The sequence below is a fragment of the Oncorhynchus mykiss genome, chromosome 19, assembly GCF_013265735.2.
Source record: "Oncorhynchus mykiss isolate Arlee chromosome 19, USDA_OmykA_1.1, whole genome shotgun sequence".
In the NCBI taxonomy this organism is placed as follows: Eukaryota; Metazoa; Chordata; class Actinopteri; order Salmoniformes; family Salmonidae; genus Oncorhynchus; species Oncorhynchus mykiss.
In genome coordinates, this window is record NC_048583.1 from 13,456,660 (window position 1) to 13,476,073 (window position 19,414).

The 19,414-nt window shown below is 44.9% G+C and overlaps 1 protein-coding gene across 1 annotated transcript in view; it reads right to left on the bottom strand.

Moving 5' to 3' along the window:
• The window catches only part of LOC110497392 (glycine receptor subunit alpha-3), a 106,224-nt gene that overhangs the window by 3,361 nt on the left and 83,449 nt on the right, over positions 1-19,414 (bottom strand). The window contains exons 7-8 of the mRNA XM_036954319.1: positions 5,048-5,262; positions 3,335-3,481 (exon numbers count right to left, since the gene is read on the bottom strand). Coding sequence (XP_036810214.1) covers positions 3,335-3,481; positions 5,048-5,262 — 362 coding nt within the window. The remainder of the gene's footprint in view (positions 1-3,334; positions 3,482-5,047; positions 5,263-19,414) is intronic.

A 19,414-nucleotide genomic window follows, 5' to 3' on the forward strand; every position in this document is an offset into this window, starting at 1 on the left:
AGACTTGACTTCAGCTAAACTCCAGCCTTTGACTTCATGTTGAGTCAATGCCTATTCTCCCTAACACAATAAATCTATCAAAGTGCAACATGAACAGGGAGTGATTTGTGCGTCATGAGACCTTGCTTAAAACCTCTAGTCTATTATTGTTTTTATAACCCATAATGCCTCTGGTGTTATCCTAGGACACAGCCCTCTCTCTTTCAAACCTACTCATTGCTGTACCCTTTACAGTTGTCACCACTCAAGCGTCTCCCTGGCCTTTTCCCTCAAATGTCAAAACTAGGGTTGAAAAAAGAGTTCAGAACTGGAAATTCTCTTTAAAAAGCAATTGACATCATATGAATGAAGGGGTTATTACCGTTGGCCTACACACAAACAAAGCCCTGCATGTGATAGGTTTGTTTGATATGCCCAATATGGAAATGATTTAAATGGAATGAAAACAGCATCAATATGAGTTGAGCAATAGTTTTTCCACGAGCGAAATTCACAATGAACAGCAAATGACATGTTGACGTGGGGGAAGAATAGGAAAGCAGGAAATGTAATCTTTGGCTGAAATGCAATTTCTTTCGAAATGCATTTGAATAGGGAAATAAAAACAAACAGCAACACCAACTGAAAGGAACAAGGAACCGGGAGTGAAAACAGGGAGTGTGTGTGTGTGTGTGACAAGTTGACAACAGGCCATTATGACATTAAACAAATGATGAAGAATAATGGAATGCCATTTGTGTAATGAAGAATGTCACAGAGTCAATGAGTCACTACACCAGCTCTGTGTGTCACATTATGCTTAAAGGGATACTTTGGGAATTTGGCAATGAAGTCCTTTATCTACTTCCCAAGAGTCAGATGAACTCGATACTATTTTTATGCCTCTGCGTGCAGTTTGAAGGAAGTTGCTACCGTAACTGGCGTTAGCACAATAACTAGACTTCTATGGCAACGTTTAGCATGCTAGCTTTAACCATAGGCGTCCAGTCAGTAGTTAGCATTGGCTCGCAAAACCACCTCCAACTTCCTTCATACTGGATGCAGAGATATAAAAATGGGATCCACAAGGTCATCTGATTCCAGGGAAGATTTAATTGCCACACATTTTTACAACATATTCTCTTTGACGAAATACTGTAAAAAAAATAAATATATTTTTATGTTTCTATGCTGTCTTTGTGTAGCTCTCATACTTAGGTGTGTATAGTTCTCATTCTTAGGTGTGAAAATGAATATGAATATGGAGAGAACACCGACAACGACAAACAGCAGAGGAACAGCACACAACTGGAAAGAAAGAAACACAAACATACAAACTTATGACCAGATGGAGTGTGGGGTTCTAATAGCTGGGTTCTAATGTTCTTTACCCTGTCAGAGGAATTGTAGATGTGGCCCATAGATCCATATATGGGCGTATCGTTGTTTCTCAAACCATTAATACGTCTCAATGACTCAGCCAGCTCATTGGGATCAATGGAGTGATCCTCATCACCATTCTTTCATCACGGGAGAAGCATGCAAACGGAAAAGATAAACAAACAAACAAAGCACTAAAATGATTATGAGAATCATGCAATATAGAGGAATTCACTGTGGATATGCCTGAACCACTGTGGACATGCCTGAAACACTGTGGACATGCCTGAAACGCCGTGGACATGCCTGAACCACTGTGGACATGCCTGAAACACTGTGGACATGCCTGAAACGCCGTGGACATGCCTGAACCACTGTGGACATGCCTGAAACACTGTGGACATGCCTGAAACGCCGTGGACATGCCTGAACCACTGTGGACATGCCTGAAACACTGTGGACATGCCTGAAACGCCGTGGACATGCCTGAAACGCTGTGGACATGACTGAAACCCTGTGGATATGCCAGAAACACATGAAAATAGACAAGAACATCAAACAAGAAGGTGAATCAAAATGAATGTTGTGCCATGCTTTAAGAAACTGGGCGAGGTGAAATTGAACATAACATAATTTGTGTGTGTGTGTGTTGATATTTGACTTCTAGATAAGTTGGTTACCACAAGTTAGTTAGAGAAAGGCTGAGCCCTGCATGTTTGAATTGACAGTGACCCCTATCCACTTACTACACTTCAGAGTGACTTTTTCCTCCTCTTGGTTACAAGCAGTGTTCATTCATCTTTATCTCATCGTGTTCTATCTCAATTTCCCTCCATCTCTTTGATTTGATTGGCCTGAGTATTCCCTTGGTAAAATCCACACAGTATAAAGCAAATGGACTCTTCCCCTGGTGCAGAGAGAGGCCTTTTTTTGTATGTCTCCATTTTATATTAATGGATGAGGGAGAGGAAGAAACACAGACACCAGCCAAATGTTCAGACACTGACCCGTTCTGTCCTTCAGGAAGCTTTGTAGTAAACATGTCGAAGTAAACATTGGAAGTTTTATCCTTGGTGCACGTCAGGTTGGTGTAGTAACAGTATATGACCACAGGGGAGCAGTGTTGACTGGATGGATGGTAGAACGTTGCACCTGTTGGGGAAGTTGCTTTGCTGGTGTGCCTCAACTTTTTCTTTGTGTCAAACAAGGCCATGTTGTTTTGCCTAGTCCGAATACAAAGATTATGCTAACTTTCTATGGTCTACTTTCATGAGTAAGAATTTGACCGCAACTGAATTGCCTGGATAAATAGCTTCAATAACCTAAATAAGCAAGCCTTTTGACCATAGAGACATGATATATCTGACCCAGGCCCAGAGTCCAAGCTAGGGCCCAATTTAGTGACAGACAGCGTATAATTGGACTTTTCCGTCTTAATCTTTTAAAATGTCCAAAAGGCCAGAAACCCAATTAACCACAGAGTCAAGGCCACTAAGCCGCCCCGACATCCGTCAAGTCACATTTTTGGCCGACTAATTCCCAGAGCTCCTCTGTCAACCTCATCTTTTGACATTTCTCAACATCCTCAGACAGTCTTCAGACAACATTTCATGTCACACTGCTTGTTTCGTGGACTTGTGGAACGCTTTTGCCACCTTGTAGAGTCACAACGAATTGAGGCTGTTCTGAGGGAAAAAGGGGAAGGTGTACCTAATGTTTGGTATACTCAGTGTACATGTACTGTTTGTCTGAGAAGGATATATCTGTGAAGGATAGAATTGCTTGTTTCATTGTTTGTTAGGTGCTAAAGCATTGAGATATGAGTTATTCATTAGTGCTATCTGACCACTTACTTCAGCCTCAGAGCTCATTCAGGAACCACACCATAACTGCAATATGCAGTCATTGTTGCACGGAGTTGTTTGTTCACGCTCTGATTCGACAAACGTGTTCTAGATTGGTCTGTAAACGTTACCTTCTTCTTCGTTCTCCGCGGGCGGAGTCTTAAGAGTTCCTTGTGTTGCCTGGAGACAAAGTTGACGGCGGCGTACTCGAGCAGAGCGGAGAATACAAAGAGCAGACACACCGCCATCCAGATGTCGATGGCCTTCACATAGGACACCTACAACACCAGAGAGACAAAGTCACAGTCACACAGTCAGAGAGCAGAGACAGACCGACAGACAGACAGACGGAGACAAAGTCACAGTCACACAGTCAGAGAGCAGAGACAGACCGACAGACAGACGGAGACAAAGTCAGAGAGCAGAGACAGACCGACAGACAAAGACAAAGTCACAGTCACACAGTCAGAGCAGAGACAGACCGACAGACAAAGACAAAGTCACAGTCACACAGTCAGAGCAGAGACAAAGTCACAGTCACACAGTCAGAGAGCAGAGACAGACAGAGACACAGTCACAGTCACACAGTCAGAGAGCAGAGACAAAGTCACAGTCACACAGTCAGAGAGCAGAGACAGACCGACAGACAAAGACAAAGTCACAGTCACACAGTCAGAGCAGAGACAAAGTCACAGTCACACAGTCAGAGCAGAGACAGACCGACAGACAAAGACAAAGTCACAGTCACAGTCAGAGCAGAGACAAAGTCACAGTCACACAGTCAGAGAGCAGAGACAGACCGACAGACAAAGACAAAGTCACAGTCACACAGTCAGAGAAAAGAGACAGACCGACAGACAAAGACAAAGTCACAGTCACACAGTCAGAGCAGAGACAGACCGACAGACAAAGACAAAGTCACAGTCACACAGTCAGAGCAGAGACAAAGTCACAGTCACACAGTCAGAGAGCAGAGACAGACCGACAGACAAAGACAAAGTCACAGTCACACAGTCAGAGAGCAGAGACAGACCGACAGACGGAGACAAAGTCACAGTCACACAGTCAGAGAGCAGAGACAGACAGAGACAAAGTCACAGTCACACAGTCAGAGAGCAGAGACAGACAGAGACAAAGTCACAGTCACACAGTCAGAGAAAAGAGACAGACCGACAGACAGAGACAAAGTCACACAGTCAGAGAAAAGAGACAGACGGAGACAAAGTCACACAGTCAGAGAAAAGAGACAGACCGACAGACAGAGACAAAGTCACAGTCACACAGTCAGAGAGCAGAGACAGACAAAGACAAAGTCACAGTCACACAGTCAGAGAAAAGAGACAGACCGACAGACAGAGACAAAGTCACAGTCACACAGTCAGAGAGCAGAGACAGACGGAGACAAAGTCACAGTCACACAGTCAGAGAAAAGAGACAGACAGAGACAAAGTCACAGTCACACAGTCAGAGAAAAGAGACAGACTGACAGACGGAGACAAAGTCACAGTCACACAGTCAGAGAAAAGAGACAGACAGAGACAAAGTCACAGTCACACAGTCAGAGAAAAGAGACAGACTGACAGACGGAGACAAAGTCACAGTCACACAGTCAGAGAAAAGAGACAGACCGACAGACGGACACAAAGTCTCCAGACAAAGGCTCCGTTAAGCAAACCGAAAAAGTCACCCTGTACCTAGACCATAAATCAACAACAGACAGTCAGTCCTGAAGAAGGGACACCTTTTTGGGCGAGCCCAGTGGTGATGCACACAACACACTCTCCTGCCAACCCACACAACCGCACCCCCACTCACACTCTCACACACTCTGCACCCCGACCCACCTTAGGTAGAGACGTTCTAGAACCGGAGCTCTGGGTGGTCATGGTGAGCACGGTGGTGATGCCCAGCGCCACCCTGGCGGGCGCGGCGTCCATATTGATCCAGAAGGAGACCCAGGAGAGGATGACGATGAGGAGAGAGGGGATGTACATCTGGATCAGGTAATAGCCCATCTGTCTCTCCAGGTGGAATCGCACCTCGATACACGTGAACTTCCCTGTGTGGAGGAGGAGGAGAGAGACAGAGGGGAGGAGAGCGACTGAGACAAGCGCCTATGTTTCCTTTGTTTCGTATTAAAGTCTGCCTGAATAACATACGTGGAAACGTACCGTGAAAATGTATAGGAAAGATGATCTCCTTTGGAGACTAATAGGTTTCTCTGTCGACCATATCTTACAGACGTCAGCCTTCCTCCTCTCATACACACCGTATACTGCACATGTAAACAAGCCCACACACAAACTGCACACGTTGGCTTCTCACTAAATTCTAGAAACCCATGTAATATGCAAAAGCCCGTGCTGTGGAGGAGTTGAAATCCATCTCCATGTAGTCAGTCCATGCAGCTGTGGTTATCTCGATCATCAAAGCTCAGTGCATGGGCCTGAGATGAAAATGCCAGTCATGCTCTCTGCCTTTGATGTGTCAATGTTTAGTCAGATCTCCCCACCATCACACACACACACACACACACACACACACACACACACACACACACACACACACACACACCCCTCAGTTCATAGGTTACCAGTGCCACACTCAATACGGAAGTGGTCTGATGAGGCAGACGCCAGACTGTTTTTCTAGCACACAGACTGGGATATGTTCCGCTATCCAATAGCATTGACGAGGTTACCACATCAGTCACGGTTTTAATCAATAAGGGCATAGACGACGTCCCCACAGTTTTGTTGTTTTATTTCACCTTTATTTAACCAGGTAGGCCAGTTGAGAACACCTTTATTTAACCAGGTAGGCCAGTTGAGAACACCTTTATTTAACCAGGTAGGCCAGTTGAGAACACCTTTATTTAACCAGGTAGGCCAGTTGAGAACACCTTTATTTAACCAGGTAGGCCAGTTGAGAACACCTTTATTTAACCAGGTAAGCCAGTTGAGAACAAGTTCTCATTTACAACGGCGACCTGGCCAAGATAAAACAAAGCAGTGCGACACAAACAACAACACAGAGTTACACATGGAATAAACAAACATACAGTCAATAACACAATAGAAAAGGTCTCTTACAGTGTGTGCAAATGAGATATGATAAGGGAGGTAAGGCATTAAATAGGCCATAGTGGCGAAATAATTACAATTTAGAAATTAAACACTGGAGTGATAGATGTGCAGAAGATAAATGTCAAAGTAGAGATACTGGGGTGCAAAGGAGCAAAAAATAAATAAATAACAGTATGGGGATGAGGTAGTTGGATGGGCTTTCTACAGATGGGCTTTCTACAGATGGGCTATGTACAGGTGCAGTGATCTGTGAGCTGATCTGACAGCTGGTGCTTAAAGTTAGTGAGGGAGATATGAGTCTCCAGCTTCAGTGATTTTTGCAATTCGTTCCAGTCATTGGCAGCAGCGAACTGGAAGGAAAGGTGGCCAAAGGAGGAATTGGCTTTGGGGGTGACCAGTGAAATATACCTAATGGAGCGTGTGCTACGGGTGGGTGCTGCTATGGTGACCAGTGACTATAAGAAGGTATCCAAACCCCCCAAAAACATGGATTATAGGCAATATCCACACTGGGCTAAAGGCAAGAGCTACCGCTTACAAAGAACGGGACACAGACATGGCCCAGACAAGAAAGCCCGCTACGAGCTCTGACTAGACATCAAACATGAAAGAGGACAATATAAGAGGAAGGTGGAATCCTATTACATCGGCTCTGACGCTAGTCGTATGTGGCAGGGCTTGCAGACGATAACAGATTAGAAAGGGAAACCCAACTAGGAGTTATAAAAGTTAAAAGTTTTAAACAGGTAGACACTCGCAAGGCCGCCGGGCCAGATGGAACACCAGGGTGCGCTCTCAAAGCATACGAAGACCAGCTGCCAAGTGTCTTCATTTACATTCTCAATCTCTCCTTGTCCCAGTCTGTAATTATGCTTGAAAGGCTGGTCATGACACACATCAACACCTTCATCCCAGATACCTTACCTACTCCAATTCCTGACAGTCCGTCCCCAGGTGGTGAGGGTAGGCAACAACACCACTCCACGCTGACCCCCAATACCATTATCAGGTTGGTTGACGACATAACGGTGGTAGGCCTGATCACTGACGGCAATGAGACAGCCTACAGGGAGGAGGTCAGAGAGCCGGTCAAGAGCTTCAATACATCACTGGGATCGAGCTCCCTGCCATCCAAGACCTTTGTATCAAGCGCGTCAGAGGAAGGACTGAAATATTGCCAAAGACTCCAGCCACCTAAGCCATAGACTGTTCACTCTGCTACTTCTGACAAACGATACCAGAGCATCGGCTCTCGGACCAACAAGACTGCTAAAGCCATAAGACTGCTAAATAGCCATAAGACTACTAAAGCCATAAGACTGCTAAATAGCCATAGGACTGCTAAATGGTTAATTAAATGGTTACCCGGACTATCTTGCACTGACTCTATGCACACTCAACTATACATACACACTACTGTAAATAAACATTCACTCACACACACACACTACACTGACACACATCATATGCTGCTGCTACTCTGTTCTTTATTTACTCTTGTTATTATCTATCCTGATGCCTAGTCACTTTACCCTGCCTCCATGTACATATCTACCTCTAATACCTTATTATTATCTATCCTGATGCCTAGTCACTTTACCCTGCCTTCATGTACATATCTACCTCTAATATCTTATTATTATCTATCCTGATGCCTAGTCACTTTACCCTGCCTCCATGTACATATCTACCTCTAATATCTTATTATTATCTATCCTGATGCCTAGTCACTTTACCCTGCCTTCATGTACATATCTACCTCTAATACCTTATTATTATCTATCCTGACACCTTTACCCTGATTCCATGTACATCTCTACCTCTAATACCTTATTATTATCAATCCTGATCCCTTTACCCGGCTTCCATGTACATATCTACCTCTAATACCTTATTATTATCTATCCTGACACCTTTACCCTGCCTCCATGTACATATCTACCTCTAATACCTTATTATTATCTATCCTGATGCCTAGTCACTTTACCCTGCCTCCATGTACATATCTACCTCTAATACCTTATTATTATCTATCCTGATGCCTAGTCACTTTACCCTGCATTCATGTACATATCTACCTCAAATACCTTATTATTATCTATCCTGATGCCTAGTCACTTTACCCTGCCTCCAATACCTCGTACCTCTGCAGAGTGATCTGCTACTGGTCCTCCCTGTATATAGCTTCATTATTGTGTATTCTATTCCTTTTGCATTATAATTTATGTATTCGGCACATGTGACAAATCATTTGACAGGATACATGGACACTCTTACTGACAGTTGTGGCTGCTTGGCGTGATGTATTGTTGTCTCTACCTTCTTGCCCTTTGTGCTGTTGTCTGTGCCCAATAATGTTTGTACCATGTCTTGTGCTGCTACCATGCTGGGCTGCTGTCATGTTGTGTTGCTACCATGTTGTTGTCATGTTGTGTTGTTGCCATGTTTCTGTTGCTACCATGCTATGTTGTTGTCTTACGCCTCTCTTTATATAGTGTTGTGGTGTCTCTCTTGTCGTGATGTGTTTTGTCCTATATTTGATTTCGTATTTTTAATCTCCCCACAGGAGGCCTTTTGGTAGGCCGTCATTGTAAACAAGAATTTGTTCTTAACCGACTTGCATAGTTAAATAAAGGTTCAAAAATAAATAAATAAAATAGGAGGTGAGTGGTCACTTTTCCCAAAGCACGCCCCTGGGCCTGTACTCCTACGTATGTGATCAGCACATGCACCCAATGCACTCTAGTAAACAACACACAAATACTCACAATTCACTCAAATGTATGTATATCCAATGGACTCAAATAAATATATGAATCCAATGCACTGAAATGAATGGATAGAGTCAATGCACTGGAATGAAGCCATTTTGTCCGTAAAGTAAACCTTTGACATTTGAGATAATGTATTGCAAAGGATTCCGCCAGCCTCAATATTTCCCTTGAGAATAAATCCCTCTATAATAGTTGCTTTGAAAGGATGAAGTCAGTGAGGTTAGTGAGCAATACAATGCAACGACCCACACAACTTTGAAGAAATGCCTTCCCTACTGTAGTGTTAGTTTACTGTAGCCTAACAGACAAGGGCGTCATGTACCCCAAACATCTGAGGGGGCACAAAGTACATTGGATGGCTGGTGGGTGATCTGGAGGGGTTAAGGCCCCCCGGTCTGTGAGTTGGTGAATTTTGCAAAAAAAACATCCTGAAAACATAATTTTCCTGCAATTTAAAGCCACACTCATTATACCTAAAGGGATACTTTGGGATTTTGGCAATGAGTCAGCTTAAGAGATATGCTTAGATATCTTTATCTACGTTGTCAGAGTTAGATGAAGTCATGGATGCCATTTTTATGTCTCGGCTTCCAGTAGGAAGGAAGTTAGAGGTAGTTTTAAGAGCCAATGCTAACTAGCATTAGCACAATGACTGGAAGTCTATGGTATCTACTAGCATGCTAGCAGTTACCATAGACTTCGTTATTGCGTTAACGCTGCACTCAAAGACATAAAAATGGTATCTACGAGTTAATCTGACTCTGGAGAAGTAGATAAAGATATCTAAGCATACCTCTTGAGCTGTCTGTATCCTCCTGACTACTTAAAACAAAAATATTAACTAAATATGCTTCTCTACATCTCTGCTAAAAATCTGGGTAAAATATTGAAAAGAATGTAAGTCTTATTCAGTACATTTAGTAACTGCTTGCTTTCTAAAGTCTAACAACCTTGCCAGCAGGCCAGCTAAGATAGTTAGACAAGCTAGCTACTCTAATTGGATTGATAGCCTGACATGGCTTCTTGATAGCTAGTCATGAGGTTGGGAGATTGGGAACCCATCTGGGCTAGATGAAACCAACTTGAAAAAATTGCTAGGTTACAGAGAAACAACAACAACAAAATTCCACAAAACATTGTGTATATTTTGTATTCATTTAAACAGGACAAATCTGAGGGGGCACATGCCCCCGTGCCCCCTATGGGCGTGACACCTCTGCTAACAGTCACACAGCAATGTACTTGAAGCTCTTTGAACAAAGTCACTCTGCTCTCTTTGAAAAGAGTGAGTCTCAAATTATAGAGATTTGAACGAGAGAGGAGGAGAGGAGGTGTGTGAGGCCTCTGCTGCAGCTGTCTGTTTCTTTGCCCTCTGCCGCGGAGGCTTCAAAACATATTTGAACAGTGGCTGTCTCTCCTGAAAGACAGAGAGGGAGCGCTCCCAGAGTCTCTGTCTGTTTGTGCACCGTCCCCGTGAGAGCAGCGCAGAGTTAGAATCCACAATCAGCAAACACACAGAGGCAGGCAGGCAGGCAGGCAGGCAGGCAGGCAGGCAGGCAGGCAGGCAGGCAGGCAGGCAGACAGACAGACAGACAGACAGACAGACAGACACTGCACATATACTGTATAACTACACATACACACCAGAGGAGGCTGGCGGGAGGAGCTATAGGAGGATGGCCTCGTTGTAATTGCTGGAATTGGATAAATGGAGTCAAATATGTGGTTTCCATAGGTTTAATACCGTTCCATATATTCCATTCCAGCTATTACAATGAGCCCATCCTCCTATAGCTCCTCCCACCAGCCTCCTCTAACACACACACACACACTCTTTCCTGAGCCCTGCAGGCTGACAGAGCTGTCAGTATTGAGGCAGTGACCTGACCAGAGGCTCCAGCACTTCTAGAGACTAACTGAAGAGGAGGACGGGGAGGTGTGTGGGTTTGTCTGTGTGTGCAGCCTGGTCTCATAGTGTCCCAATGTAAACCTGGGACACTGAAATTAGTATGATATGTTACGTTTGGTATGGTTACATAAAACATTTATTTAAGGAAAAATGTAAAAAATGTATTTAAGGAAAAAATGAAAGTCAGGTGGTTGGTCGGGGTGGATGAGTGGGTGTATAACGCGAATGTCTAGCAACCCAAAGGTTGCAAGTTCGAATCTCATCACAGATGACTTTAGCATTTGAGTTACTTTGCAACTACTTAGCATGTTAGCTAACCCTTCCCCTAACCCAACTCCAAAACTCAAACCTAACCTTAACTCTAACCCCTAACTCCTAGCCTGGCTAACATTAGCCAGCTAGCTAACGTTAGCCAGCTAGCCAGAATTCACAACATATCATAGGTTTGGCAGATCGTAACATATGGTACGTTTTGCAAACTTGGCACATATAATACGAAATTGCTGTTCCTGTACCCAAGAAGGCAAAGGTAACTGAACTGAATGACTATCTGTTATCATGAAGTGCTTTGAGAGACCTGTCAAGGATCATATCACCTCCACCTTACCTGTCACCCTAGACCAGGGGTGGTCAAACTCTTTGGCTCAAGGGCCACATCGGGATTTTGAAATTCCACAGACGATGCAATCACCATCACACTGCACACTGCCCTATCCCATCTGGACAAGAGGAATACCTATGTAAGAATGCTGTTCATTGACTATAGCTCAGCATTCAATACCATATTACCCTCCAAGCTCATCATTAAGCTTGAGGCCCTGGGTCTCAAACCCCGCCCTGTGCCACTGGGTCCTGGACTTCCTGACGGGCCGCCCCCAGGTGGAAGGTAGGAAACAACATCTCCGCTTCGCTGATCCTCAACACTGGGGCCCCACAAGGGTGCGTGCTCAGCTCCCTCCTGTACTCCCTGTTCACCCATGACTGTATGGCCATACACGCCTCTAACTCGATCATCAAGTTTGCAGACGACACAACAGTAGTAGGCTTGATCACCAACAACTACGAGACAGCCTACTGTATATGGAGGAGGTGAGGGCACTCGGAGTGTGATGTCAGGAAAACAACCTCTCACTCAACATCAACAAAACAAAGGAGATGATCATGGACTTCAGGAAACAGCAGAGGAAGCACCCCACTATCCACATCGATGGGACAGCAGTGGAGAAGGTGGAAAGTTTTACGTTCCTCGGCGTACACATCACAGACAAACTGAAATGGTCCACCCACACAGACAGTGTGGTGAAGAAGGCGCAACAGCGCCTCTTGAACCTCAGTAGGCTGAAGACATTTGGCTTGTCACCTAAAACCCTCACAAACCTTTACAGATGCACTATTGAGAGCATCCACCACCTATCACCACCTGGTACGGCAACTGTATCGCCCACAACTGCAGGGCATTCCAGAGGGTGGTGCGGTCTGCACAACGCATCACCGGGGGCAAACTACCTGCCCTCCAGGACACCTACAGCACCCAATGTCACAGGAAGGCCAGAAAGATCATCAAGCACAACAACCACCCAAGCCACTGCCTGTTCACCCCGCTACCAACCGAGAGACTGAAAAATAGCTTCTATCTCAAGGCCATCAGACTGATAAACAGCCATCACTAACACAGAGAGGCTGCTGGCTACATACAGACTTGAAATCATTGGCCACTCTAACATATAGTAATAATGATGTTTACATACTGTATCTTGCATTACTCATCCCATATGTATATACTGTATTTTATACCATCTACTGCATTTTGCCTATATCGCTCGGTCATTGCTCATCCATATATTTATATGTACATATCCTTATTCCATCCCTTTACTTAGATTTGTGTGTATTAGGTAGTTGTTGTGGAATTGTTAGATTACTTGTTGATATTGCTGCACTACAAGCACAAGCATTTCGCTACACTCGCAATAACCATGTGTACGTGACAAATAGATGATGGACATCCACAAAATAACACATACCATACAAAACGTAACATATCATACTAATTGAGGTGTCACGGATTTTCTTACAAAATAATACAAAATGCTCTAAGACCAGGTTGGTGTGCCCATCTGTGTGTGTATGTCCATCTGTGTGTGTCTGTTCTGGAACTTGACAGCACCTTGCCACTCACAGGCATTAATTGTGATAAGCTGTCAGTGCAGGCTTTGGGGTGGACAATGGAGGAACAGTTTATTTAAACCAGTTTTGTAAATCAGACATCATTGTACATGGACCGGATGGACGAAAAGAAAACTCACACTATTTGCCTCTGGATTTCGGCTCATTTCAGGGATGGTTGACCCTTTGAATCGGACGAGCAAGAAAATTTCCCATGTTATTTTATTACATAAAATGTAATTGTCCATTAGCTTGGTTAACTATGACTGTGTCCCAAATGGCACCCTATTACATAGTGCACTACCAAGCTCTGGTCCGAAGTTGTGCACCACATAGGGAATAGGGTCTTTTGGGACACGGCCTGCCTCACTGATATCTGTACCGAATAGATACCATGAATCATTTCTCACACTAGGACTCTGTAGTCTCTTGAGGAATATACTGCAATAATTCTGAATGAATTCCATGGCCAGCTGGGTTTTCAGGGCCAAACGCCACGTAGCCCTTAATGCACTTCTCTAGTCCCACGAGTCACTGCTATAACCTCTACACCACATGACGCCGCCCTACAACAAAACACCCACAAACGACTCCTTCTGCTCTCACTCACTCTCTGCTGGGTTCTGATCATATCAAATGTCTTCCTTTCCTTTCATCCTCTTCTCTGACTCTTTCTGCTCCACCGTTCCTTCTCTTTCTGGTCTAGGTCTCTGAGGGAGAGGAGGCATGCAGTAGAGATGTGTGTGTGTGTGTGTGTCAGGCCGTGTCTAGACTTGACAGTTCAGGCAGCTTCAGTATTCTGATCATGGAATTCCAAACACGTCGTGCATCTTCACCTACTTTGAAATGTGTCTACCGTATCCACGGGTGTCCGGATTCCCTTTCCCTGCGGTATATTCAAATGCCAGTATGTATTCTACAAATGGTGGAATAGGCTAAATATGATAATAACACAACAACAACAACTGACGGCAGTAGCTAACTACTGAAGCAAACTAACCAGCTAACCTATGTGTCTTCATGTTCTGATAGCAGAAGTCGCATGTAAGTGTTGGGTTGCTTATCTTTCCCCCACCTTCTTGGTTGTTCTTTGATCGTCTATGAGTGTAGACACAACCTCAGTGTACTAATGTGTGTGTGTGTGTGTGTGTGTGCGTGCGCATGTACACATTTGACTATTACTGTGAGTTTCCAAAAGCACTCAAAATAATAGTAAACCAACAACAATTCAGAGAAGTGAGGACATTTTGCCAGTCCTCATTTGTAAAAATGCTATTTTAGTGTTAGGTTTAGAATTAGGGTTAGGGGTGAGGTTTAGGGTTAGGCTTAGGGTTTGGTGAAAATAGAAGTTTGAATGGGAATCAATTGTTATTCAGCACTGAGTATACCAAACATTAAGAACAGCGGCTCTTTCCATGACAGGCTGACCAGGTGAATCCAGGGGGAAGCTATGACCCCTTTTTTTTATTTTTTTATTTTACCTTTATTTAACCAGGCAAGTCAGTTAAGAACAAATTCTTATTTTCAATGACGGCCTGGGAACAGTGGGTTAACTGCCTGTTCAGGGGCAGAACGACAGATTTGTACCTTGTCAGCTCGGGGGTTTGAACTCACAACCTTCCGGTTACTAGTCCAACGCTCTAACCACTAGGCTACCCTGCCGCCCCGCCCTGTTGATGTCACTTGTTAAATCCACTTCAATCAGTGTAGATGAAGGGGAGGAGACATGTTAAAGAAGGATTTTTAAGCCTTGAGACATGGATTGTGTATGTGTGCCATTCAGAGGGTGAATGGGCAAGACAAAATATTTAAGTGTCTTTGAACAGAGTATGGTAGTAGGTACCAGGCGCACCGGTTTGTGTCAAGAATTGCAACGCTGCTGGGTTTTTCACGCTCAACAGTTTCCCGTATGTATAAAGAATGGTCTACCAACCAAAGGACATCAAGCCAACTTGACACAACATGGACCAGCATCCCTGTGTATACTAAGTGTGTGTCTGTATATGTAAGTGTGCAATCACAACAAGCCAAGGGGTGCAGGCAGTCAGGCAGTGCAGGCAGTCAGGCAGCTGGGAGGCTAGCGTGTAAGCCCCACAGAGCAGCGTGTCTTAAAGTATGGGTAGTGATGCAAAGTTGGTCGCGTACCTGTTAATGGTGTGTCGCGACGTAAATGTATCATTATTTCATTCATTACTGGAATTGATTTGGCCAAGTGCAACTGCACTCTCGGTTCAGTGCGCTCTCTGCTCTAGTTTGACAGCTGTGCGAGAGGGAGAGGTAGAGGGAGAGGTAGAGGTAGAGGTAGAGGTAGAGGTAGAGGGAGAGGGAGAGGTAGATGTAGATGTAGAGGTAGAGGGAGAGGGAGAGATAGAAGGAGAGGTAGAGGGAGAGGTAGAGGGAGAGGTAGAGGTAGAGGTAGAGGGAGAGGTAGATGTAGAGGGAGAGGTAGATGTAGAGGTAGATGTAGATGGAGATGTAGAGGTAGATGTAGAGGGAGAGGGAGAGGGAGAGGGAGAGGGAGAGGTAGAAGTAGAGGGAGAGGGAGAGGTAGAGGGAGAGGTAGAAGGAGAGGGAGAGGTAGAGGGAGAGGGAGAGGTAGAGGTAGAAGGAGAGGTAGAGGGAGAGGGAGAGGTAGAGAGAGAGGTAGAGGTAGAGAGAGAGGTAGAGGTAGAGGTAGAGGGAGAGGTAGAGGTAGAGGGAGAGGTAGATGGAGAGGTAGAGAGAGAGGTAGAGGTAGAGGGAGAGGTAGAGGGAGAGGTAGAGAGAGAGGTAGAGGTAGAGAGAGAGGTAGAGGGAGAGGTAGAGGGAGAGGTAGAAGGAGAGGTAGAGGTAGATGTAGAGGGAGAGGTAGAGGGAGAGGTAGAGGGAGAGGGAGAGGTAGAAGGAGAGGTAGAGGGAGAGGTAGAAGGAGAGGGAGAGGGAGAGGTAGAGGTAGGGGGAGAGGTAGAGGTAGATGTAGAGGTAGAGGGAGAGGTAGCGGGAGAGGTAGAGGTAGAGGGAGAGGTAGAGGGAGAGGTAGAGGTAGAAGGAGAGGTAGAGGGAGAGGGAGAGGTAGAGGGAGAGGTAGAGGGAGAGGGAGAGGTTCAGTGCGCTCTCTGCTCTAGTTTGACAGCTGTGCGAGAGGGAGAGGTAGAGGGAGAGGTAGAGGGAGAGGTAGAGGGAGAGGTAGAAGGAGAGGTATAGGTAGAGGGAGAGGTAGAGGGAGAGGTAGAGGTAGAGGGAGAGGTAGAGGGAGAGGGAGAGGGAGAGGTAGATGTAGATGTAGATGTAGAGGGAGAGGGAGAGGGATAAGGAGAGGGAGAGGGAGAGGGAGAGGGAGAGGTAGAGGGAGAGGTAGAAGGAGAGGTAGAGGGAGAGGTAGAAGGAGAGGGAGAGGTAGAGGTAGAGGGAGAGGTAGATGTAGAGGTAGAGGTAGAGGGAGAGGGAGAGGGAGAGGTAGATGTAGAGGTAGAGGTAGATGTAGAGGGAGAGGTAGAGGTAGAGGTAGATGTAGAGGGAGAGGTAGAGGTAGATGTAGAGGTAGAGGGAGAGGTAGAGGGAGAGGGAGAGGTAGAAGGAGAGGTAGAGGGAGAGGTAGAGGTAGATGTAGAGGGAGAGGTAGAGGGAGAGGTAGAGGGAGAGGTAGAAGGAGAGGGAGAGGTAGAGGGAGAGGGAGAGGGAGAGGTAGAGGTAGAGGGAGAGGTAGAGGTAGAAGGAGAGGTAGAGGTAGAGGGAGAGGGAGAGGTAGAGAGAGAGGTAGAAGGAGAGGTAGAGGTAGAGGTAGAGGGAGAGGTAGAGGTAGAGGGAGAGGTAGATGGAGAGGTAGAGAGAGAGGTAGTGGGAGAGGTAGAAGGAGAGGTAGAGGTAGAGGTAGAGGTAGAGGGAGAGGTAGAGGGAGAGGTAGAGAGAGAGGTAGAGGGAGAGGTAGAGGGAGATGCCCCTGTGCTTTGCTGTTTACCGGAAAAATCAAGTTTTTATTGAAAATCATTTCGCGACCCACACGCTGCGGCGCTATGGTTCAAGCCACTGACTTGTTATTCCCACACGCCTTCACTCACCGCTGTCATGAAATGGACTCACGCTAGCCACAAGTTCTGACTGAGCTCAATCGTCATGAAACGCAAATACAGTGATGAGCTTTTGTCTCTTTCATACAAACTTTGAGGAATAACGAGGAGCGCCCACAATGTGTTTTGTGTGTGGAAGTGCTTAGTAATGAGTCTCCCAAAACGAACAAATTAATAAAACGACAGGTCCTGACCAAACATCCACAGCATGACGGTAAAACCCAGGGAGTTCTGTCAGAACAGGGCATAATGCTTCAGGAAACTGTGCTTCAGGAAACAGTGCTTCAACAGTGGAAAAGTAAGTCAACTAACAAGGCATTGTTGTCATTTAATAACCGGTGATGATAAACAGAAATAAGGGAGTACTATCTACCATAGTAGTAGATGTGAGTTCATCTTTCAAACAATCCCCTGACCTTGTAACGTTACACAGCTAATAGCTAACGTTAGCCAAAGCAAGCTAACTAGCTACTGGTATTGCAACCCTAAGAAACAGTACAGATGAAGATGAACAATTCAGGCCTACTGTACATTTTACTGTAGAAATGATTGTTGAAAACAAGTCTAGGTTGGAACTGTTGCTGTTACAAGTAATCATTTTTATTTTGAACTGGAATGAACTGATTGAAGCGAGATGCTTTTTGGGGCAAAAACTCACTCATTTCTGGATTGTTCATCTGCAGCAGGAAGCGGTCTCCTGCCTGACTGAGAAAGCAGTAAGATGTTCTGATCCAGTTTGGCACCACATATGCAAGTCGGGGTTCTCAAGTACAGAAACAGTGTCAGTGCTGTGCATGACCTCAGTGTTTCACTGTCAAAAACTGGGCCCAGAATAGGCATGCTTGTTGAAAACTTCAACCAGCCGCACACCTCTCATTAGGACTGTGTGTATGTGTGTGTTTTCTGGTCTACATCTGTGTGATGTGATCAATCAGTTTATTCCAGTTCAGAATAAAATACATGTATTTTAACAGCAGCAATTCTTTCTATCAACTTTTTAGACTTTCTATCAACAATAATTTATACAGTAAGATGGAGAGTAGGCCAGAATTTATCTGTACTGTTACTTAGGGATGCACAATCAAAAAGCCTGTGTGTGTGTGTGTGTTCTGTTATACATCTGTGTGATGTGATCAATCTGTTTATTCCAGTTCAGAATTAAATGATTTATTGTATTTAACAGCAACAGTTCCAACCTAGACAAATATGTAAGAGTATTTTTAATTGGGAAAAATAAACATGAAAAGATTTATGGGTATTTCACAGCTTTTTGTTTTTGTCTATATTGCATTTTTTTTAGGCATAATGGCAATGAAATGTACCGATATTTACGTATAGTTGCATATTTTCTTAAGCTTGGGTCCCAGGAAAACACAGACTTTCTCATTTGGGTCACAGGTTTAATAGAGGATAACACTCACATGCTGTACTGTAGTCACCAAGCATAAGTACCCCCACTGCCTGCTCACACTGTCACGTTCACTGTCTTCAAACTCCCTGCCATAAATGAGCCAAGGCGCAGCGTGCATGTAATTCCACACCTTTAATAAAGTGAAACCTTCACACAAAAAAAGAGGTAAACTGAACGTGACACAACCGTGGCGCACACAAACACTCACAGAAAATAAATAATTACCCACAACATTAGGTGGGAAAAAGGCTGCCTAAGTATGATTCCCAATCAGAGACAACGATAGACAGCTGCCTCTGATTGGGAACCACACTCGGCCAAAAACAAAGAAATAGAAAACATAGAATGCCCACCCAAATCACACCCTGACCTAACCAAATAGAGAAATAAAATGGCTCTCTAAGGTCAGGGCGTGACACACACACATAAACAGGACACACAGGAAGAAACCAAATAATATACAGGAAGTGCTGCTGATTCTGCATCCTGAATGGCTTGGCTTGACCGGTTTTGATGCCTACTCTCGAATTGCGTGGGTCAATGCCCCTGTGACACCAGCGTGGAGACCCTGTGGCCAGTCAGTTTGATTGACAAGGCTGACTGGTATGCTATGCTAGCCTATGGAGAGTGGTCTATAAGAACGGCGCATTGAACCCATCAGTAGAGTACATTTTCTCCGCTCTGTCTCCCTTTTCATAAACACATGTCACACTGGCATTCACCAGAGCCAGACAGAGCACAGCTGTTGCCTCAGTCAGCATCCTTCATGACTGGAAAGAATGGAGGAAGTTGGCCTTGGAGTTTAAATTGAAGATGTGG